Raw genomic sequence first — 25228 nt, forward strand, 5'->3', positions numbered from 1 at the left:
TAAGAATACAGCATTCATTTTTTAAATTTGACAAACTCAGCATACACAGTATGTATACTGTGGTTTGTTTATGTTTATGTAGTTTCGTTGCTTGTTTCTTAAACCACTTTCACTGACCCATGAAGCATTCAACATTCATCAGCCTCTTTATTAGTTACACCCTTCTAGTACTGGGTTCAGCCACCATTTGTTTTCAGAACGACCTTAATTCTTTGTTGCATACGGTAGATTCATAAAGGTGCTTAAAGACTTGCTGCACATTTATCATTGCTACTCATTCATGTTGTGAGGTTCCCATTCCACCTGATGCCTTACCTAATTATTGGATTAAATGGCATCCGGTGTGCTCTTCTGCTGCTATAACAAGTCTCCTTTCATGTTTGACATGTTGTACATTGAAAGATGCTCTTCTGCTGGATGTTAAGAGTGCTTTCCCTTCAGTTATGGTTGTTTTCCTATCAGCTCTGAACATTCTCCTCTGACTTCCAGAATCAACAAAGCATTTTGCCCAGAGAACTGCCACTCACTGGATATTTTCTCTTTTTTGATTATTCTCTGCAAACCCTAAAAATGGTTGTGCTGAAAAATCCTAGTAGATCAACTCAAATACTCCGAGCAGCACAAACAACAATGCCACACTCAACATCACTTTTATTACTTTTCTTTCCCACACTGTTCGGTTTTGACTTGGTTTGGGTGGGTCATCTTGATCATGTCTACATGCCTAATTGCACTGATATGTTGCCACATAACTCACTGTTCACTTGGTCAGCTGTTTATTATTACATGAATAAACAGCTGACCAAGTCTAACTTACATATTGTAGTTTTATCGTTGTTGTTAAAAAGCACAATAGACAAACCATCACTTTAAATAAATTTCCATCTGTTTCTTAGCTCTAAATGTAAATGAATAAATTATGTTTCCAGTGCATGTGCGTACTAATTCACTCCATATTACTTTGTATGAGATGTATTTAATAAATTTCTTGTGTATTTATTTTTGCTCCTGTATGTACTTTATTCATTTAATCCTATAATATAAAGCCAGGAGAGAAAAGTGAATAGGCACTCTGAATTTCATAACAGACCAAACAGGTCAAACTCACCTTATGTGTGTGTTTGTGCGCCTGTATAACTGTGCCAGTGTGTGCAGGCACTGTCTGCTGCAGTGAGACAGATTAACTGTGTCTGAGCTGAGCTGTAAAGCTGTGCTAAAATAAATGGAGAATCATTGGTGAAAGTCCAAAAGAGGAGGCAAGAAGATGCTTTTATATATAAATATATGCCTGAAAGCTAAAATAAGATGCATTTATATTAAAGAGAAAAACGCATAAATCCTGACTGACTCATCATACAGTCATTTAAAATTGCAGACAAGCTTTCTGCATTTCTCTTTTCTTCTGTGTATAATCATGTGACAGCAATAATGACCCCAGCAGGGTTGATATTAGATGCTGCATACACATCTGTCAGGACTGTGTCACATAATGTCACCAAGCTGCTGACGTTTGCTGCCAGTCTTGTCATGCACACAGACTCAGAAAAAGCTCCCTGATTTATGTGTCATCAACATCATTGTTCTTCAGGTTAACTTTTTTGTGCAGAGGTGTACCTGTTTCTTTTCAGGCCAGCAGAAAGACGTGATGTTTAATTCTTCTCTTTTAAGGTTTACACTCAAGTTGTGCCTTATTACTGTATTTTTTTTAAAGATAAGTAACTGAACTTACCCAGTTTTCTGGCTGCATGAAAAGTTATTTGCAAGGAAAACCCTTAGAACAAAATGTTATGTATTATCAGGCATAACGTGGAACATTTGAATTTTTAGCAAAGAAAAATTGCACAAGTACTTTTTTTTAGAGGCTAACATGTGCCCCTGATTATGATGAAGGTTTTTTTTTAAATACAGTATGCATAAAGTTAAACATTTCAGTTATTGTTTGCCATTCACTTAATGGTAACACACAACACTTCAGTGTTTTACCTAAACATGCATGCTTTCTGCTGACAGCTTCTGTTTAGAAGCTTATTGAGCTGATCTGATGGCGCATGTGTTATACTGCCAAGCCTTGGGCTCTTTCTCTCTCCGGAAAAGTTTAAATGGCATTACCTGTCAGCTCGAATGATAGGCCCCATCCGTTTCTCAGTAAATAAAAGATGTGTCAGAGCACAACAGTAAAAGCAATTTCTAAAAGGTTTTCCCAAATCTCTCATTCTTTATTTCATGTCATGTAACATTCACTAGATTTGTCTGCTGAGAAATGCATCACGTTTGAATGAGAACAGCTTGAACGAGTGCATCCATTTTTTTCTGTCAGAAATGCTCACCTTACAATCGATGCGGCTGCGTACAGCTGCTTTCCTGGGATTTACAAGTGAAAGCACATGTTTAAGCTTCATTTCAAGCGCAAGTAGAATCGCAGTCACAGAGGCAAAGAATGAATCAAAGGCTACATATAGAGTTTTCACTTATGATGAAACTCACCTATTGTTTGTGTACCGTGGAGCACATTTCAGCAATTCCAGCATTGACAGAGAGATATAGCATTTTGTCCGTTGTAACTTTTCTTTGACATGTTATCCGGACATAAAAACACCATGTATGAATCACTAGTTAAACCTGATAAAAGCTGCTTAACGAGTTATTTTTTTCTTTTCCAAAAGATAAGGGTAATAAAAGCTTTCTTTGTCACAGGTGCTACTTCACATCAGCCTTCTTTATTTACCTATTCCAGATTGCTGATTCTTATTCCAATAGATGAGACAAAATACCATACTAATTTATGTCATGAGGCCAATAAATTTAAAATACAGTGTATTAAATATGAAAATAGTAAAAAAGCATGTTTGCCATCTACAGCACAGTTTAAACCTGTCTGCAGGAACAAACCTTGACTATGTATTTCACTGTTGGGTTGATTTTTGGGACAGGACATACAACATCTTTGACATTGTGGTGTTTCCCACACATTTCTATTTAGTATTCTTTGAGTGCCATATCTGTGCCGTATAATCTTCTGTTAATGTAGCTGCCCTGCCAAAAAGTTATGGAAAGAACTGGCACACCTACTCCTTGGAGAGTGTACATAGATATAAACAGACTATCCAGACAGTTATTAGCGCACAAGGCATACAAATTAGAAGTTTTAAGTGGAACGTCCTGTGCAGAATTGCCCACTGCAAATGCATGGATGATTACACGGGGAGAAAATTTGGCTCTTGATCTCTTCTTTTGCAGCATGGAAGATGCTGTCCTCTTTAAACAGAACGATGTTATTTTTACCCCTGTTGTACAGTGTGTATAGATTATGTCTAATTGTGCAATGAATTGGATATGTATGGGAGCATGCATGTGGGTATCTTTGTCCAAATTGAAATCTTTTTATTTGCCTTGGAAGATCAGGTTGAATTAATCCATTCTGAATGATCACTCTCATTTATTTAAGTGTTTGTGCCCATAACGAGGCTATGAGTTTACTAAGATTGAAATGTGTGCGAGCATCTGGTGGGTTGGAAATCTGGGAATACGCACATTTTTTATGATTTTCAATTTCAACATATATAAAGGACATAGCATATCTATAAACACCAACTCAGTGCTCTCTTTCTCTGGCTCACACACAGCAAACTATACCCACAAGCTCAGCTGAGCTCAGACAATTTAACAAATCAATGCAGAAAATTGCCTCCAGCCCCACAGCACAGCTTTGTGCAAATAAAATCCATGTTACATTCAGATCTAGAATAAATGTTCACAGCAATTACATGTTTTTTGCATTTCCATTTAAATGCACCCGGATGTAGAGCAGTTAGTTCATCTTTCTCTTTAATCCCTTGGGCTTGTTTTGCCACTGTAAAGTATTGATCCATTTAAGTGTAACCAACCCCTTGTTCATGTTGTCTGTAGTTTTTTCCCACTTTAATTTATACATGACTCCCTCTAACTACCTTGTTCATACAGAAGAAAGGTTCCTGTTACATTGTAATTACTGTTGTGTAGTATTCGCACAAAGTACATTTTTCTGCTGTCTTGTTAGATGATTTTAATATTAAAGTGAGATGTCCAGCTATCATGGGATTCCTCATGCCCATATATTTTGTGTTTCTTCTGCTTAATAAAGAAATAAATGCTCGCAAAAAGTGCCACGGCCTGTACTGGAGCTAAATGTCCACTGTCTACAACTGAGCAGATCAATACATAGTATCCTTTGGACCAATCAGTGTCACTGCTGTCAGTGACAAGACATTATCAGAGATAAAGCAGTACTGTGTGTAAACACATTGTCATTTGTTGGACACAGCCTGGGTGTGAAAAGAATAAGTAGTCTCTTTTTGACACTAATACATTGACAGTAGTTTTTGTTTAAGCACTTTCTTAAGTGCTAAAGGTTTATAGTTTTTCTAGTTTCACAAAGCAGTGTCTTTAAAATAAAATAAGCAAAGTTGTTATATTGTTGTTATATATATATATATTGTTTTATGTAAATCATGCTAAAATTGACTTAAATTTGCATGCATTCTTTTAAAAAACAAAACAAAACAGAGAGAACAGTTCAATTCAGTTTGATTTATACAGTCCTAACAGTCACCTAAGGGTTCTTGTTATTTTAAGGTAACTTTGTCTGTCTCTGTCTGGTTCCAGCTTTTTCAAAATTGCGGTAGTACATTTCAAAAGGCTTACTTTGACTAATTTAAAAGCCACCAGTGTCAAAAATAAAGAAAACATGAAATGGTCTTGCTCTAACTTTGTCTTTTTGTGCTTTTTGTCACAGTTCAAGTTAAAATTGATTTTATTGGCATTACAAGACATCAGTGTTGTTCCATCAGAGAAAGCAACAGAAGCAGTATGTGTCCGTCGAAGTCTAAAACCTGATCAGGATCTCTCTTTGTTGCAAACAGTTCTCTGTCATAAAGCTTCTTCCTGTTTGCATCTAGCATTTAAAATATTGCCATGTTGTGGCTATAGTTAGTTATTGTCTCTGGATGCAGTATTAACTCTGCTTGACTCCAATTCCATTAAAGTCTATAAGCCAGTGTTCTCACATTTCTGTGTCCCGTTACCATAAACTGGAGATTGTTCAGCTCTCCAGCAGCTTGTGTTTGCACATTACGGATGAAGCTCTGGTCTTTAATGAGAAATTAATCGGATTCCAGCATGCTAGACAAGTTGTCACTTGCCCTTTAGAAACATGTATGTATAAATAATCATATTAAATATACCATACACAAATAATTTGTTTGTGATCTTCATATTTAAACACAAAAAACACAACGAGCATTGTCTAGTCACTGTCATCAATATTTCAGAAGAACGTCATTCCAGCACAGTAGTAGTAATAAATCATAAGTTAGCCATGCTAGTGTGATTTTAATGTGTTTTTACATGCATGGTGTTGTGATCCATATTTTGTGTCTTTACGTGGATGTGAATATAGTGTGCATGTCTTTCTACAATGGGGCAACTCGTCTCACTCAGTCCTCTAAGTGGCCAGTAATGTTTGTCAGAACAACACAAACTGACAAACATTTTGAGTCTCCCTAAAGTGCAAGTCGTCTTTGTATCACTATCTGAAGAGTACAATACAGTGTTTTAAGTAAATGAAAGGTAATGCAATTAAGGGGAGACGACAGAGCCACAGCTGCAAACAGAAGCTCACTGAAGCTGACAGGACTGTCAGATTAAGCTGTAAGAGAGACCAATCAGAGCCTGAGCTTTAGTATACGCATGTGTTGATTTGTGAGTATTTGGGTGCATGAGAGACAGAGACAGAGCATGCAGATGCAACAGCATACTACCGATTACACAACACTGTCAACACCGAACAGAGATAAGGCTTGTCTTAGTCGACTTGAACACACACCTATTAGCGCCTCTGTCAGTTGGCCTAGTTTCTTCCATTCATTGGGCACTGTGTGTTTTTTAATATGGTTTTTAGTCTCTTCTGTTTCCTAACTACACTCACTAAGTTTGCGGTTCATTCTACCATTTAGAGATATCATTTCAATTTTGATTTTAATTCAGTTTATCAAATTGTACATCTGATTCAATAAACTATTCTTTTGTGATTTTGTGTACACCTTAGAAGGACTCAACACATTGTTTGGACTATATAGCTAAGCTGCCATATGATTTTTACAAGAATTAGTATGTAAATACTATAGCACATACAGGAACAAATGGCATTTCAGGAAACTTAATACACTGTATTATATATATACAATGTTTGTCAGAATGAGGTGGAAAAAGATTTGAGTTCTGTCAGTGATGCATAAAATTGTAATAAAAGTCTTTAATTATTTAATGCAGCTTTTGAGAGTAACAAGCTGCTGTTAGACATGTTTCCTGAAAATTTAAACAGTGCCCTTTGTTTTCTGATTTGAACGTCTTGAGGAAAAAAAGTGTAGTGTTTTAATATTCCGTCCGTGATCAAGTTTACACTTGCAAAAAGCAAATCCAGCAAAAAATGTGCTTTTCAATGCAGAAAAGCTATGTGTTACTTACAAGATATAAGCCAGCAAAAAAGATTTATTTATTTTAAGGTTTTATTATCTACTGTGTGATCTTTATCAGGATGGTGACTGGAGAGTTGGGGCTGGTTTTTAAGGCCAACTGAATTTTTTTTTGTCTTGTTAAGCGTTGTTTTCCCAAGGTCTTTGCCATCTGAATGTATATTGCATGTATCATTCCATCAGAGATGCAGACTTTTGATTCAATAACAAGTCTTCTCCTCTTTAGTCCTTAGGATGCATCTTCCATGTTTCCACAATGAATTTCAAATTTCTATTTGTCTAACCAAAGTACCTTTTTAAATGAGCTTTGGCCCAGATAAGGGCAAAAATGCTTCACTTGTACTCCTTCTTTGCACGATAGGGACTTAACCTGCATTTGTGGACACAGTGAACTGTGTTCATAGATAATGACTTCTGGAAGTGTTCCTGAATGCTAGCAATGATAGAATCTGGCCTGTTTTTAATGCAATGCAACCTGAGGACCCAAAGATCACTGGCATCTAATATTGTTTTGCATTTTCTTTCTTTTTGACATTGGCCCTTGTGTACAGACGTTTCTTCAGATTCACAGAATTTTAATTCAAAGTCTTATAGTCTTATACCCAGCAATGATACTGACCCGTTGCCAGTTAATCTAATTAGTTGCAAGGCGTTCCTCCAGCTTTTTCTTTTTAGTGCTAATTACTTTTCCAACATCGCAATTTTTTTTATTATGTCTTGCTGACATCAAATTCAAAATGAGCTAATATTTTTGATGAAATAATGAAGTTTGAACAAAAATGTGAGTTTATGAAATTTGAAAATCATTGTATTCTTCTTTTTTTTTTATCTAGATTTTACACAGCATCCCTATCTTTGTTGTATTTCAGTACTGCAGCACAGTCATTGGCTTAGCCTTCAGCTAAAAACTTTTTGCAGTGTACATCTAATCTGCCTCCAGCCCAGCTGTTTAGTTCTACTGTAAACATTTGTATATCCCCAGTTTGCAAGTCATCCTCCCAGTATCACAAGGCCAGATGTCCATTCTGGCTCCAAGCGTGGTCTTGTCGTTCCTCTCTCACACACAGTTTCACCAGTCCCTTGCTTCATTACCTGTGAGTCAGAGTAAATAACAGGATGAGTGAATGTGCCAGGGCTCTGGAGTGTGCCATTATGCAAAAAAGAGAGCAGCTTCTGCCAAAGCTCCCAGCTCAGAGCAAAGCCTTGACAGATGCTAATTTATCTGCTGAAGGCTGAATTAGAGGCAAACATTATAGGTCCACAGAGGGACCTGAGGTAGATGCTATTAGATGAGATTCAAGGGGAAGAAGCAGTGTGAGATGCCAGAAGGGAAAGTATGAAAAAGTAATAGTGAGGCGAAAATGAGGAGCAATTGAAAGTGAAGGGGCTGGAGAAAAATTCAGGAAAAAGGATACAAAGATTACTGAGGGGTCACAAGATAAGTTGATCTTAAGAAATTCAGTACTCATTGTTCAGACTAAGTAAATGCATGGAGAGTAGAAGGTAGGGAAACAACTAGGATGAAGCTGAAATGAATCACTGTCCTCTTAGTCAGTAGAAAGCCTAGTCACCTGCTTGCAACATAGTGTACCTTTAGATACAAAAAATAGAATAAAAGTTTCCATCAATGTCAGTTTTACAGATAATTTCTATATCTTTTATATTGATGCTGTCTTTGCTTTGACTGTATGACAACATTAAATCTGTCATTGTCCTCTGGCATATATGATGTTATTTCTCAAATACCAAAGGATGGCCATTAAAATCCCCTTCTCTTAAACCAATTTTCTGCTGTCTTTTTCATTCTCTTTCATCTGTCCCTTATCCTTCCCCCAGGCCTGCAGTGCAACCATGTTTCATTGTGATGTAGATTGATGGGAGGCCTTGAAGTGATGTACTGAAAGATAATGGCAAGACAACGAATGCACAGTTACTGCCTAGGGCAGGAGATCATCATATGCATGTGCAAAATAATATTGCACTAGGTATAACCCAAACATTAGCACCTTTTATGTATTCTGAGAAAACTTGTGAAATGTTCATTTTATGGTTACAAAAAGTTGATATTTGTTTTCTCTTTTGATGAGCTAGGTTAGCTACCATGCAAGGCAAATGAACTTAAATTTCATGCATAGATTTTTTTGGTCTGCTTTAAACCAGCCAGTTGTCCACATGTACATATGCTGTGAATATTCTTCTCGTTCATACTGTACGGGTTATTAAGAGGCATATAATCCCTTAATAAGTCATAGTGTCATAATGTGGCTACGGCAAAAGTAATGGGGCACAAAATTAAGTCTGAGTTAATTAAATTAAGTAAGAGCTTCCATAGTCTTTTAAGTGTGCAAACCCCCATGGTGTCACTACTTCATGCATAGGGAACACAGTAATGGAATTCTTTATGTATGTATATATTTAATTACATATTTTGAGATGCTTATAATTATTTGCCAACTATTTATTTTGCTGGTGACACTTCCAAATTTTCACCAGCTCTTATATTTTATCAGTTGATATGCTTTAATATTGGTACTGTACATTATACAGTACTTAACATATGAACATACGAGATTATAGTCATGCATACTTTATATAAGTATCCTGATGTCAGAAGCATGCCGATTTTCTCACATTATTTGAATGTGCAGGTAGGCAAACAGGCTCATCAGCATCAGATATGTATTTCACCTGTTATTTTCTCTTTTCTGCTGCTCTTTTCCAAGAAATCTGTCATTAGGATCTACTGTCACATGCATGGTTGACTATATTTGCACACTCAGGCACGAATATGGCAGCTTAGTCACTCACAAAAGCAAAACCGTCATGTCACAGATATTTCGTAGTTCCTGCACACCACCATCTGAAGCTACATACACACTGTTTAAGCTCAAGCACTCCATATCTTCCAGTCACGCTAACATAAATTCTTGTGGCTGTGGTGAGAAGCAACCCCTGCAGCCATATGCCTGTCTGCTCTGAACAGCAAAGCTGTGCTGGAAATAGTGAAAGTAAACAGGAGAGACCGTGACTTCAGTGAGTGGTGGAAATGGTAATGAGGGTCACGGCTTGTGTCTGTCAAGCTTCTCGGGATAGCACATGAATACGTGCCTGCTTGTACTTTCAAATACAACAAACTGTGGTTTGTTTGTTTTTTTGAGAGTTATACTTTTTTTTTCTGAAGGATTAGAACAAGAATGCACGAATACAGACACCAATATGTTCCACATTTCAGAAGCATTCATGTCACTGCTTTTAAAACTTTTGGAGCACAAATTGAAGGTTTATAGCTTGTATCACCAAAGGCTGATAAAAGAGGTATATGACTTCCTGAAAAAAATGTAGTAATAGTCTTTTTTTATGGCCTGTGTCTGTCAGTTTTACTGTGAGCAGTATATTCTGGTATATTTTGGAAACAAAAATAAAAAAAAAAACTACAGTGTGACTGATGAATATTTTATCATTCAAAAGGACAACAACACTAAACACAGCCAGGGGACCACCTCACCCAATCAGCCGTGAAACCCAATAAAAGTTAAGCACAGAGTTACATCTAGAGAATCTTTTGTTTTTGTCATCATATTTTTGTAGCAAGATTGTTCCTGTAGTTGTTGTTTCCACACAGATGTGGACTTCATCAGGAAATGAAAAAGATAAAGTTTCAATGCCATTTTCACCCGTTAAGGGTTACATACAAAAAAAAAAGCCTATGTGAATCCTTACAGTATACTTGTCTATGAAAGTCATCTCAGCAAGATGTATCCACAAAAAACCCCAACACACAACACAAAATAACAACAAGCAGACACAGAGTCTGATGGTCTCAGCCTGGTATTCTAATTCCACCACTGCAGCTACAGCAAGGAAAAAGTTTAAATCTTTGTATATAAAATATGAATATATCTCATCTGGTCGAGTTGACTGCCAGATCTCAATCATCTGAGCTGCATTGCAGTCGCTAAAGACCAAAGTAAAGGCAGAGAAACCTGACAACAAGCAACAGCTGCAAGTGGCTGCAGTGAGGAGTCAAGTGAGCATCACAGAAGTAGAGAAGATACTAAGGGTTGCTCGCTGGCTTCACACAAAAAATGAGACATTATGACTCATAAAACTTTTAAAGCACTACAGCTTCACAGAGTTGTATCTGAACATGTTTCAATACTAAACCCACTCCAATTAAAGCTGAGACTTAGCACTTTAATGTAGCATCAAGTTTAAAATGTAACATTGAAGGAAATGAAGCATACAGCTTTAAGAAGAAACAATAACAGTAGCTCTCCAAATACTCCGTGACTGTGCCAATATATGATGTTTTCAACCAAAAAGGAGATCATCACTCAACAATGTCACCCTTCAGTGAAACAGACTGACAGTGCATTTCTTATGTGTAATTCCCAAAAGAATAATACTATCTGATGAAAAAAAAATTTTTTATAACCCTTTTGAAATTGTGTTCTGTGGAAATAAATCTTATCAGCCTATTTCATTCCAGTTTTGTAAAGAAACAAATACACCCACATGCACTGAAATACTGCACTTGTCAACAGATTAGCCTTTCATACTGCATCCAAGTTGGTCTCTGTTCAAATACATATATATTTTTCGTCTGTCTCAAGCGCTTTGTTTGGATGTGTGCCTCTTGTGTGTGTATGTCTGAAAGGATCCTCGTTTTTCATCCAATGTCATCATCCTAATATAAACTATGATAAATCAAGATGAGAAAAAGGAAACAAGGAACATTTAGAGCTTAGAGAGAATGAAAATATAGACAAAGAATTCAAAAACATGCTCCAAAGGGGAAAAGAACAAAAAATACTAACGTGACAGATAATGTCCAACAAATCAAATAAACCATCAGCTTAGAGGAATTACAAGTGAGAAAGAAATAAGAGAGGAAAGAGGATGAGGGGACAAGAGAAGTTGAACTGCTAAGACAATAATAGCCATTGCTGCTATACTCGGTCTTTCTTCATCAACTCACTGATTGCTAAAATAGAGAACTACTCAAAAGTGAAGTGACAGAAAGTGTCATTGATAATAGACACTGTAATAGTCTTTCCTTCTTTGTAGCTTCTAATATCCTCTCATCTGTCCCATCTAGTTTCATAAAACCCAATTTGCCTTGACATCACTGGATAAATGGTGAGGAAAATGTCAAAACTAAATGAACAATAAATATTTCAAAAGTTCAGCAGAAGAAGAGACGGAATTAAGCTGTAGCAGAATTAGCCGCTAACTGGTTTGCTTCTATTAAATTCTATTCTTTCAGGGTTGTTTTTTACTGTAGGCCACAAAATAGCTTATTGATCATGCCATCATTTCTGGTCTTACATCTTATTAAATTGTCTTTTAGATCATTGGTATTCACTGTGTTTACTCTAGTGCAATATTTCACTTCATTCATGCTTCATTTGGTGCATTTTCATTTGGCTAAGACCTGCTCTCACCCTTTACTTCATTTGCATTGTGCTGGAAAAAAAAAAGAAAAACAAAAAAGGGAAACACAAATTCCGCTCATTCCACTCTTTTCACAAAGACCTCACGTTCTTTAGCTAATGAAGAGTAGATCTGCTGCACCATAATAATTAAATTGCATGTGATTTGTAGTAATTGAATGCGGGTGTGGAAATGAGGAGAGGAGATGTACTGGAGATTGGAGTGGTAGCGGGATATTAACCGACTGTCTGTCTGGTTTCTGAGGAACGAGAGAGGAGTTTTACTGGAGTTTGTAAAACTGGACATTCGGAATGAAGACTTAATTAAGGAATACGATTAACGGGGAAACAGAAAAGCTGATGGGGAAGATGATGAAGAAGAACAATGTTTAGGGAGAAGTAAGATCAAGTTGGAGGAGTCGGGTGATGGAAGACTATGTGCAGATGATTATGCATCATACGTGCATTAATATGTATGTGCATTGCATGCATTAGATCTGTATTTGATTAGTACAGTACAAGTCTTTTACTCTTTTCAGCTCTATCACATAGTGGTGATGATGTCCTCTCAAGACTGATGCTGGACCAGAAAGTCAAGGCTGAGTTTCGGGTCTACTCCCTTATTCAATGTCTCTCAACATCTCACAGAGCTATCGCCCTGTCCAGCATGCCATGCTTAATTTGCATACAATGATATGTTACCAGTCACTCAAGACTCCAGTTTGCACCATAAAGATTAACTGGAAATAGCTAGCACAATACAACCACCAGTAGTTGTCTTTTAACGAAGACAAAATTCAATTTCCATTCAATAACAATTCAATATTAAACTTGATACATTCACAATATTACAGTGAGTATATCACTGAATTGGCTTTGCTTTTACACTGTGTAGACTGCAAAAACGGTGTATTTTAGTGCAACTTCAGTATTTATTTAGGCTGACAGTAGTAATAACCGAGGTACCCTGGTATTCTTTTTCCTTCTTCGTGTTGTCAAGGCTTGGGCCCTGGTAAGCTTGTGGATTAAAATTGGGATGCTGACAGTGAATAATGGCAAACAACAGGCAGGACACGGTGACATCACCCATGTTGTTACTCGGATGTAACTGCATTTTCTGAATCACAGCTGGAAACCCTGCTTTCAAATTATACTCAGTGGGATGGAATATCTAACACAAAACACTTATGAGCCCACAACGTTATTAAGCACTGAGGAACCTTCCCTTTAAATGCTCTGTGTGTCATTATTAATTCAAGTCTTAATGTTCTGAAATGATATGCGTTTTGTTTCAAGGTGGATTTTCATGTGAAGTTTAAAGCCTTGTGTGTGCACTGGTGTGGGCGTGCATGTGGTGTGTGGGTGTGTGTGCGTGCCTGTGACAAAATTACACTGGTGTCCAGTTAATTTAGCTGTGTCAACTCCTATCCAGAAGCCCCTTCTGTGAGCATTCTTCAAACCATAAATGGTTTTCTTCTCATGAATATGCAAACACACCCCCAAGCCAATCAAAACATCATCCTGTTTTGGCACACGTCATAGCTTATGCACACAAATGTATGTTCATGTGTCTCCAGGACGTTTGTGTGCGTGTTGCCTAAGTGAACTCACATGGCCAAGTGTGTTAATTTGTGTGTTACGCCCCACCAGCATATCACTAAAATATAGCAGATTGCAGTCAGTTTAATTTTTTGGTACTGAAAATCATACCTCTGGGATTAATAATTGCAATATTGTAGAGTCATAATTGCCATTTTGCCTGGGTGAAATGTAATTTTATGTTAGCAACATGAAAAAATTTGATGAAGGAAAATCACTAATATTTTTTTTTTATCTGACCCTTTCTATGACTTTAATTACCTTCAAAAAGTTAAAAAAAAACAAAACATATACTATGGCTATATTTTTATCTCACATATATTCAATTCGGTATTCTCTTTGGAGTCTCATATTACAGCTCGTCTAGACATTTGATTTCTACTCAGCAAAGACAAATGTAAATGTTTACGTACTTCAGTGTTAACCACAGCCACAAACCCAGCCTCAGGGGGTCACAAGCTAGTCCCAGTACTGGTCCCAATCTCGGGATAATTGGGAGGGCTGTATCCGGACGTGTTTCCAGTATAAAGTCTTTGCAAAAACAAACATGAAGATCCATCCACTGCAGCCCCTGTGGAAACATGGAGCGACCTAGATACCTTTATCCGATAGCCACATTACTCATCTTTTATTGTTAAAGTCTTATCATTAAAGTAGCAGCTAACAGCTATGGATAATAGTAAAACAATAACATTTTTGTGGGAGCTAGTCAGGAAACACTCAGTCCTCACAGCATGTACCCTTATAATAGATATAATAAACAACGAGCCATGTCACCAGAGGCATCACAGCACACGGTGCACAATACAGGACCCTCACAGAAAACCCAAAATATTGTCTTTTTTGGTTTGTTGGTATTACCTAAGACTGATCTAATCGAATCTTAAAATATTTGTGTTATATACATTATATGTTAATATTTAATTTTTGCACTGTGTCAGTCAACTTAAACATAGTGTTATCACTGATATTGCTCTAATTAATTACTTTTTAACTGTTATTTACCTATTTAGTTTATTTTTTTGCCCAATGATATGTAAAATAGTATTTAAGCTAGCCCTAGTTGCTGCTGTGTGGGTTCTGCTGTACAGAAGGAGAAACACCAGCTTTTACAGAGAGCAACATTATGTAAACTTTCATTCATGTCAACCCCAGTATAGGTATCTGTATAAAATCAGTAAACTACACATATATAAAACTTTCCCTGACACTTCTGAGTTACCTTCTTTAACAGAACATGGAAGCTAAAAATGGGCAACTATAAGCTGCTGCAAGAAAGAATTAGTTGAAATGTATCTATTTTTCTTGTTTATTTTTTGCTTGTTTAAAAAAAGTTGTATAATTTAAGTCCTGGGGCTCCACAGTCCAATTAAAATAACAACCTTGCTGAGTAATGCAGTAAGTAAAAACTGTCTGTTGCTCATCTTTTTCTTTTTTAAAATTCCCTTTCTGTAGAGGACACTGTGTCCTGTGGCCTTTTTTTTGACACCATTATATTTTAAAACTGACCAAACCCAAAGATCATGACTTACATATAACATGTCATTGTTTGCTATTATATACTGTATTACAGCAGTGAGATTTGTGTACGGTTTCATTTGACGTACATGTTAAACGTGTTGTTTCCCTGTAATAAAGCTACAGGGATAGTGTTGTCATTTAAACGATTAGCCCCCTGACTTGAATTGACATGAACATTAGACAATGGGAACATGTGAAAGATGCAGTCATTAACTTATTGGATCTTTTATACCTTTAGGTTGAAATCACTCCCATTTGCTCACTGCTGAACATCCCAGGAGCTTGTAGCTGTCAAAAAAAATTTATTGTAATATACCCTACTCTTTGCTAATATACATACTCCCCTGTAGTATTTTATTAATTAATAGCATCAAATCCAGATTTTGGCAAGCCAAACTAATAAAAGAGTAGGTGGTTTGGATCTAAATGCACTTTATGAAGCTCTGCCAGTAATGTCATTTTGTGGATTTTTTTCAAATTAACAAACACTCATTTGTTTAACCCGTGCCAAGAATTTTCAGTTTACCAGGATAACTATTCCTTCAATTTACACGACTCTTGACATAGCTGTCATCCATTATCAGCCAGTCACAAAGATGTCACCAGAAGGACCAAGCCGCGAACTGTTAAACAGCAATCTATCATAGGCAGAGGACGTGACACTGTCAGTTTCAGATGAATACATCTGTCACTGTGGCAATAACTCATTGAACTTACGATTCCTGCTGTTGGTGGCGGAAAACAAGGCAGACAATGACCTTGTGCTGGAGATGTTAGGCTCTGACACCTATTGGCTGTAATTGCTTGTCAAGCAGCAGACATGGGGTTTGACAGAATGGTCAGGCAGTGTAATCCAGGTGTTAGCAGTGTCAATATAGGCACCATTAAACCCTGATGGAAAGCTAGAGGAATAAACTGTGACCTTTGTGTCCCTGCCGTCCCAAGCTACATGCTCTAAGGTTCTTACCATCAACCCGTATGGTTACCAAAACTCTGTTGATGATGGTGGACGGGATTTCTTTGAGGGAATATCTTATGGACTCTATTTGGTACAATTCTAACTGATGTGATCAAAATATGGACTGGATCAGTTTACGTTACCAAACCTTTGAAAAGCAAGTTTTAATTTTCAACTGAAGGTATTGTATATGTCACAATCACCACTTACCTATGTTTGCCTCATATAACCATCGACCTTACATCACGTTTCCTGTCGACCCCTCCAAAAATGATAAATTGCTACTTTTCGCCGCATCATTGTTGCGTTAATTTGTCATTTATGTTTGTAAGTTTGTTAGCTTTAATCTGTTTTTTATTTCATGTTTTATTTTAGCATCACGTTGGTATCTTTTACCTCTTCACCATTGTTTTTATCTAAACTTGCAAGAAAGCAGATACCCATAATTAAAATAAATAAATAAACTGAAAGGTCGGTGAAGATTTAAGACATAATGTTTTGGTTAAGTATGCAATTTATGTAATATGTAGTTATTAAATGAAACTTTGAAACTTTTGCTTGGAAAACATTATATAAACCCTTTCAAGCTCTGTTGGTTGCTTGAAAGGGTTGAAGGCGAGACAACTGCTTTGTCCCTATCTGATTTAAATGAGGTAATATATCAGTATGAGGTAAAGTATGTGATTTATTTTTATTTCATGATTCAGCTAAACAAAAGATAAAGTATTGCCAAGATTTTACATAAATCTTGCTGGAATAATTTCCATTTCCTGGGACACTAGTTTTCACTCTGAATAATTTGTCTATTACTTTTTTCTTTAAAAATGATGATCAGTACATACACCGAATAGAGAAGAGTAATTAAATGAGAAAGCTTTCCATCTGTGTCTCATGCTTTCAGTCACCTTCCTCATTCTGGTCCATTATGACTGAATTCATAGGCACTCTTGACCCTGCCAGAGTCAGTGTAATTATCCTAATGAGGTGTGGTAAACCTTTTTATACCGTCTCTCTTCTCACTGTCTCTGCTACTGTGTATGTGCTCTTTTGTGTTATGAGTCACTTTTCAACTCTGATGGCCAGTGTGTTCATCTTTCCACACACACACACACACACACACACACACACACACACACACACACACACACACACACACACACACACACACAACTGTGTGCACAGCCACTCCTTTCGATTTCTCCTCTTGGATTTCACACGGACAGACAGAAGAACATGCAAGAAAAAGAAAGTGACTGAGCGCCCCAGCATAATTAGTTGCTGGCTTTTTATATTCCATATAGCCTTGGTGGACATCTCACCCTCATATCTTTATATCAAAGGGTATCAAAGGATATAAAGATAAGTCTACATTAAGACATCAGACTCCAGAGTGTCTGGTTTTCTGACCCGAGCAAAATCCAGTTTATGAGGAGAGATCAGAATACATCACTGGGTAATGTGCACTGCTGCAGACAGACAGGAAGAGATCAAGCTGGAGATATGCAGGTTAAAGACACATAATCAAAATGTTGGCTTTTAGACTTTAAGATGAAGAATAACACACGGGCTGAATTGAAGAGGAGCTGCTCTCATGAGTCTGAAATGGTAGGGTGAGAATGAGCTTTCGGTGCCAGAACATTTTCGATAACTGTGCAAGTCAAACTTATAAAATCACATTGCCTCTCAATAAATTCATAGTATGTGCATGTGTGTGCCAAATTCTGGAACCATTATGCGCGTGCAGTTTTTGAGTAATTTAGCAGTCTTTCACTGGAACAATTTTTGGCAACGTGATAGCATCCCACCTGTGACAAAATTTTATCGGCCTGTATTTGAGATCAAAAGGAAGAGAGATTTCAAAGATGGGTCTAATCCAACTCACGAGCATTGGTTAGTTAAATTAGAGGTACTATTGAGTCCTGCTGGGTTGGAATTAATTTAATAAATGAGTTGATTTAAAACTGAAACACACACCAAAAATAGGGACACACAACAAAGTTCAAAGAGTTTTGACTTCATTTATCTTTGGATAAGAACTTAAATTGTATGTATTGGAGTATTGGCCACGACCAACACCAAAGATCATAGATGGGCTGACGTTCTGTATTACAGTCTTCCTTGTAAGAAAAATTCATTACTATACAAGTAGTTTTCTTGACAGCCTTGCAAAGAAAAAGAAAAAAGTGATATTGAGGCTCCTACACACAATACAGAAGTTAAGTGAAAATCCTTCTCACAAATCTGTTTGAGGACTTTTGCATTGTTTGCCACTTTGCTTTTGATCTTCATTGTAGTCAAGTGCATCGTGACAGTTGTGCAAAACAAGAACACGGCCAAAATCAGCAACAGTATGGTGAGCCAGAAGAGCTGGAGGCTGTATGATTAATGTGCGTGCTGTTCTGCAAGCTTCATGTACTCACTGTCCAGCTTTCATTCATCTCCTGTCTCACGTCTGTCTTTCCACTCAGTGCTGGGAGGCGTGGAGTCACGTGGTGTGCTGAGGAAGATTAGCGACATGTTGGAGGTGATTCTGAAGAGGATGGACAGTTTGTCCAAACTCGACAACACCTCCACCACTGACGCAAGGCGCCTGGATGAGCTCAGCTCTGCCATAAACAGGTACAGTATGTTTTTTCAGTTCTTTTAGTTCTTCTTACAGTTCTTGTGTGTTAACGGTTTACTCTATTCAGATCACCTCTCCTACGTAATGTCCTTGATAAATGTTTATAGTGATTATATATTAATAAATACAGGTTTATGTTATGTTTTTTGTCTTCGAAACTGCATCTGCTAGTATCAATCATTAATCAACATACAAAGGTTTCTTCCTATAAAAGCACTGTTACCACTGTTATCAGTCTGAGTTTTATACTTCGTATACATATGAAGTTCGGGGAATAGATTAAAAAATATATAGTACAGTACTGTGCAAAAGTCTTGAGACGCCCATCATTTCTTTATGTTTTGCTTCCAAGGAGCCAGACTTTGTTGTAACCACTTTTAACACTTTAAAAGGCCTTCTGAGGGCCCTTCAAAGTGTTTTTCACTCATCCTCAGTTTAATTCGTATATCTGACCATTTTTAGACAAAGGGTCTTTTTTGTATTTTAGCCACTCACCACCGATCTACAACATTAAACGTCATTAAAGCATAAAAAGCAACTAATACGAAGGATGAGCCAGCGTTGAAAAGAACCTATTTTAAATTGTATTTTTAGGCACCTTATTAGTAGCAGCCTTTCTCAAAAACATGTAATTTGTTCCTATGTTTTTAATTGAATGTACAAAAAATGCCAAATATTCCACAGACGCCAGAGTAGGGAAGGCAGTTGGTGTCCTGCGACGTCTCCAACCTATTTGGAACTCGACCTCCCTGAATGTTAGGGTCAAGATCAGACTATTGAACTCTATCGTCTTCCCTACTGCACTTTACGCTAGTGAAACCTGGTGCTCAACAAGTGCAATTATTCAACACCTGAACATGCTTCAACAACGTGGCCTGCGGCGAATCCTGAGAATTTCCTACCACGACCGAATAACAAATGAGGAGGTCCTACGAAGAGCAGGCACCCGCCCATTAGCCGATGTTGTTGCAGAAAGGCGCTTCCGCTTTGCGGGCCATATTTTACGTCTACCCCCTCATCGCCCAGCTAAGATTGTCATGACATGGCGTCCACGCACTGGCAAGCGAAAGCAAGGCCGACCAAAGACCACATGGCGTCGAACATTCATGGACGATCTGAGAACTGTCGACATTGCCTGGGACGAAGCTGAAGCAGTCGCTGCTGACCAACATCGATGGAGATCACTAGCTGCCCGATGCGCCGCCCGGCGTAGGAGGAACTAAGTGCTAAGTAATTCCACAGTTTGACAGGCACAGATACCAATCAGTTGATTCCCAAAGAGCTATTAGCTGAAAACTACTAACAATTAACTGAAAATGAATAGTTCTTTGGGCCTATGTTGGCATGGTGTGCAGTGTGTCCTTGGAAAATGTCTCAAACTGTACAAATAGAGGATAAAATGGGAAGTGTCAAAATTGATGGAATTATGAGTGCAGAAAAGTACAAAATCAGATTGTGATCCGCCATGCAATACCATCTAGGAAGCATCTGACTGGCAACGGTTTTTTCAGCATGACAGTCCTCCCAAACACACTGCCAATGCAGAAAAGGCATACCTGTATAGAAAACCACACAATGGAACACTGTCAGTCATGGATCAGCCTCTCCATAGTCTGAGCCTCAACATTATTGAAGCTTGTGGGTTCATGTTGACAGAATGGAACAAAAGGAAGCCAGCATCCAAAGAGGAGCTTTGGATGTCCTTCAAGAAACCTGGAGAACTATTCCTGAGGATTACTTAAAGAAATTACAAGAAAGTTTGCCTGAGAGACTTCAGACTGTGTTGAAGAATAATGCTGGTCATACCATACACTTAATTTCAAGATCGTTAGATTTACACAAACTCTGCTTTTGCCTTATATACTGTATTTCCATTTATATTTTCACTTTAACTATTTCCCATTTTCCTCTTCATTTCTTCATATTTTAGCAATATATAAAGAAACAACAAGTGGCCCCAGACTTTTTCGTGGTACTGTAAATCCTTTTTTGTGATTTAAATTTGGCCAATTTCCCCTCCAGTTTCATCTTCCCTTGTATGTCCAGATGGCTTTGCAGTTGCTAAGATGAGTTCCTTATTATCATGTACAGCATCTCCCTGTCACCACTATAGTTGTGACTTCTGTCTTCTCTCCTTTTTACTCCTTGCAATATTGTGTTTAGCTCTTAGGTGCTTGCTCTCCCTTTCCCCCCTCCTACAGCCACTTGTGGAAATTGCTGACTGGTAACTCAAAATCCCTGCTGGGAACAGACAAGTCTTGCATGACCTTGCTACTCTAGCTTTTATCAGACTGCTCCCCTCTTTGCCCCGTTAGCATTGAAACATCTGATTTGTCTCTTTCTATAACATTCACTTCATTTACAACTTTCATTTTCAAACAGCCAGACTAAACTCAGCAGGAGTGATGTGATACACACTGACAGAAATCCCTTCACTTCCTCAAACCTTGTTAAATGATCCCAGATAAGCACTCAGGTTCAGGTCTGTGCAGAGGCACTCGAGCGGAAGAATGGAACGATTAATACAGTCTGACGTTGGTGTTAACTGCAATCAATGTCTAGTAATGGGCTGTTTAATGTGGAGGAAGCCGTTCTACTCCTAGGCCATTACTGAGAAGTACCCTGCTGAGAGTGTAACTCTGTATATTGTCAGGGACTCAAAGTAGGATGGTATTCATGTATTACTCTACTGAAGGGCATTGTTTTGAGGGGGTGAATAGATACTTATACTATGGGCAAGATGTAATTGCTTTTAAACATGAGCTGAAATCAATGCTGTGTCACAATCCTCTTTTAAACACTTAGTCCAGTTTGCCCTTGAGCACTAGAATTGCTGCCAGCTTACAACATCACAGCTAAATAATGAATAGATGTACTGCAGGGTCTCTCTAAATTAGTTAAAAATGTAGTAACAAGTGATTATGCTTCACAAATACATAATTAGGATAACTGAATCATAAGAACAGGCTATTTGGTCCTTGTTTGACAGTGCCAGCAATAAGTTCATGCTGGGGATTTCATTCCAACAAGGCTGCCCGATTCTGTTTAACCTTTATATTGAGAATTTCAAGGTTATAGTTCAATAGTTTTGGTTCACATCTTTGTTTTTTGGAGATAATGTGGTCATACTTTATCAAGCAATGGCCTCAAACTACAGTAGTACTAACACAGTCTGTTACTGAGTTAAATAGCATCTCCACGTAGTGTTGGGCAGTATGGTTTGTAGGTTTTGGTGATTTCACTGTATGTCCCAATATTATTTTTGTATAAAGTAAAGCTTTTTTTAATGAATTTATAATGTATTAGTCACAGCTGATGTAGACAAGTGGTATCGACACAATGCTTCAAACTACTTTGTGAAAATTGGAATAAAAGATGGCGTTAGCTAGCATGACAGCAAATAGTTCAAAGTCCCTTTTGCAGCCAGCATTACCCAACAAGCATTGATGATGTAACTTTTTTAACTGTAATTATTGGTGTAAGAAACAGATTATGTTTCACAAATAATTGTATTTTATGATGCTGAAGTTAGTTCTTTTGGCTGCTCCATTTAGGGTCCACACAGTGAATCATGTGCCTCAATCTCAGTGCATCTGTAGTATCATCCTCTGTTACACTAACTCTCTGCATGCCCTTCTTAACCACATCCATGAATTTTCTCTGTGGTCTTTCCTATGGCCTAGCACCTCAACATCTTTTGTCCAATATGTTTACTGTCTCTCCTTTGCACATGTCCAAACCATCTCAGCCATGCTTCTATAACTTTGTTTCCAAACTGCTCAACCTGAGCTGTTCCTCTGATGTACTCATTTCTAAGCCTGTGCATTCTGGTCACTCACAATGAAAATCTATACATCTTTAACTCTTTTTGTCAGCGTCATAGTTTTCCAAACCAGACACCTTTCCTCTATGGTGCTATCCTTCTGTCACAGATCACCCTGGAGATATAATCTCCACCCACTCATCCTTGTCTGGACTCTCTTCTTCATTTTCTTCCTCTTATGTGTCCTGCACCACCCTCACATGCAGTACCACAGATCCTGTCTTGGCAACCTATCGTATAGATCCACAGAGACACAGCAGCAACTCTTTCTTCCCTTCTTTATATGTCTCATCAACACTCTCAAAGCAAACATGTATCTGCAGTCTCATTCTTGGCATGAAGCCACACTGCTGCCCATTAGTTGTCACCTCTCTTCCTAACCTAGCTTAAACAACTCTTCCCCAAAGCTTCATGGTATGGCTCATTAGCTTTACCCTTTTGACCACCTCTGCACATCACCCTTGTTCTTGAAAACTGGTGCCATTGCACTTCTTCTCCATTCCTCAGGTATCCTCTCACTCTCTTTAATTTTATTCAACAGTCTGGTTAAAAAGTCCACTACCTTAAACATCTCCATACCTCCACAGGTATGTATCTGGGCCCTTTCCACTCTTCATCTTCTTCATAGCTGATTTCACTTCCTCCTTACTAATTCTCTGCACTTCCTAATTCATTAACTGTCCTTCATCTGTCCTCCTTTCTCTCTCTCTCATATTCTGCATTCATGAGCTCCTCAAAGTAATCCTTCAAGCTTCTCAACACACTCTTTTCACTTATTAGTGCACTTCCATCCACATCCTTCATCACCCTAATCTGCTGTACATCCTTTCCATCTTGATCTCTCTGTCCAGCCAGTAAATATACAACACCAGGTTTTCCCTTTCTCTGCTGTAGGCCTAGCCTCCCAGTATCCCTGTCTATTGTCTTCATCTCCCTGACTATCACACATTTTCTTTGCTAACTATTTCCTTTGAATAGTTTCTTTTACTCACTTGTACCTAATTTCACCACAAAGTCACCTTGTCCTCATTCCTCTGTCCAGAGAGTACACCAAACCCCTCTGTTGGCACTTTCTCTCAGTACTATAGTTGTACTTTAAGTTATCTGGTCTCAACTCCTCCCTGAACTTTTTTTTGCAACATTTTTTCCTTCCTCAGCTTCCACCATTTAATCCATGTCTCTGCCTTGACTCGCTTCCTCTTCTTGATTTTCAAAGTCCTCCTACAGACTACCATCCAAAGCTTCTTAGCAGCATTCTCCCCTGATACCACCTTGTAGTATCTCTTTCAGATTTCACCGTCTGCATAAGATTTTGGAGATTTAGTTGTGGATTATTAATTATTAATTTGGTTCTTATGTGACAAGCATACACTGGTAATAATGGTCCCTTCTTGATTTTTTTTTTCTTGCATTCCTAATAGCAATTAAGATAATACATGCATAGAGTATGAATATGACATTACAACTACTGGATTTGTACATCCAGTATATCTTCATATCTTGTTCAAAAGTGGAGTGGGAGATTGACAGACAGATTGGTAAAGCATCTGCGGTAATCATCGATCCTACCCTCAGCTGTGGCTATAATCTGTGGGTAGTAAGTGAAGCAATAAGAACACAGTGGGTACAAACACTCTTCCTCTGAAGGGTTTCTGGGCCCACCCACGGTGAGAGGGTGAGGAGCTCTGTCATTAAGGAGGGGTCAAACCAGACCTGCTGCTCCTCTTTGTCAACAGGAAATAACTGAGGTGGTTTGGCCATCGGATTAGGATGCCTCCTCTCGCCTTATGGTTGAGGTCTTTTGGGCATGTTAAAACAGATGTATATTTAATTAAAAGTGTTTGTCTTGCAGGCATAAAATATGGAGTGTATGAGCATTATAAAAGCATTTAGTTATGGTATCTGAATGGTAGAGAATAAATCTTAGCAAGATCTCTCCAGCCACAATGATAGATAGTGTCTGGTCAGTACTATTATTGTTTTGTGAGGTGTTTTAATTTATTGTATTTTTTAAAATAAGTATTCAGAATACACCAAAACAGTAACTGTGTTTTCTTTTTTTTAACCACTGAGTAAAAGAAAGTATAAAAACTCCAACAGGGCAACATTTTGAGTGTGATTGCTGCAATCAAGCTAACAAAATTAACCTGGAACACATACTCAGTTTGATGCGAGTAGGTGTTTGCTGTGTTTTCTCCTAATTTAACTCAATTTAGAGCTCACCACTACTGCTAAAAAAGGTCACTAAAAAATGTTTTTAAAATGCACATTTGTTTTCATCTAATATGATATTAAACCAAATCAAAATGGCATTTAATTGTCAATAGTCTCATTTAACAGGTCTTATTTGAATGGAGTATTTGCATAGTGGTAGACCTATTTTCAGCAACCATCACTCCGGTTTTCTGTTGGAACGTTGTGTTACTTATGAAAGTTTGTCATTTGATATCCTTTGAAATGCTAATTGATCATTAGGGGAAAAAAACAAAATTATGTTTTAACAGCTGAAAAACTTTGTGGTAATTAAAGCGCTGAAATTGGTGAGTTGATGAAGCATCAGCCTCTGTATGTTCAATTATAGTATTAAAATGGCCAAAAACACTTTCTTTTCAAATTCTTGTTCTGGATATTTATTCATTTAGGAAATAAAATTGAAAACATATAATGATGTGCTGCTTCCTACTAAGAGAACGACACAAACTGCCTGTGGCTGCCTGATAGTCAGAAAGGTTGATTAAAAGGTGTGCAACAAGACAACTACAT

General features: G+C 37.7%; 1 protein-coding gene across 2 annotated transcripts in view; it reads left to right on the forward strand.

Moving 5' to 3' along the window:
- The window catches only part of LOC120729185 (alpha-1,6-mannosylglycoprotein 6-beta-N-acetylglucosaminyltransferase B-like), a 109254-nt gene that overhangs the window by 16092 nt on the left and 67934 nt on the right, over positions 1-25228 (forward strand). For both annotated transcript variants that reach the window (XM_040024704.1, XM_040024703.1), the window contains exon 3: positions 18488-18638. In XM_040024704.1, coding sequence (XP_039880638.1) covers positions 18488-18638 — 151 coding nt within the window. The remainder of the gene's footprint in view (positions 1-18487; positions 18639-25228) is intronic.

Source organism: Simochromis diagramma, unplaced genomic scaffold (genome assembly GCF_900408965.1).
Source record: "Simochromis diagramma unplaced genomic scaffold, fSimDia1.1 OVJJ01000302.1, whole genome shotgun sequence".
Classification (NCBI taxonomy): domain Eukaryota; kingdom Metazoa; phylum Chordata; class Actinopteri; order Cichliformes; family Cichlidae; genus Simochromis; species Simochromis diagramma.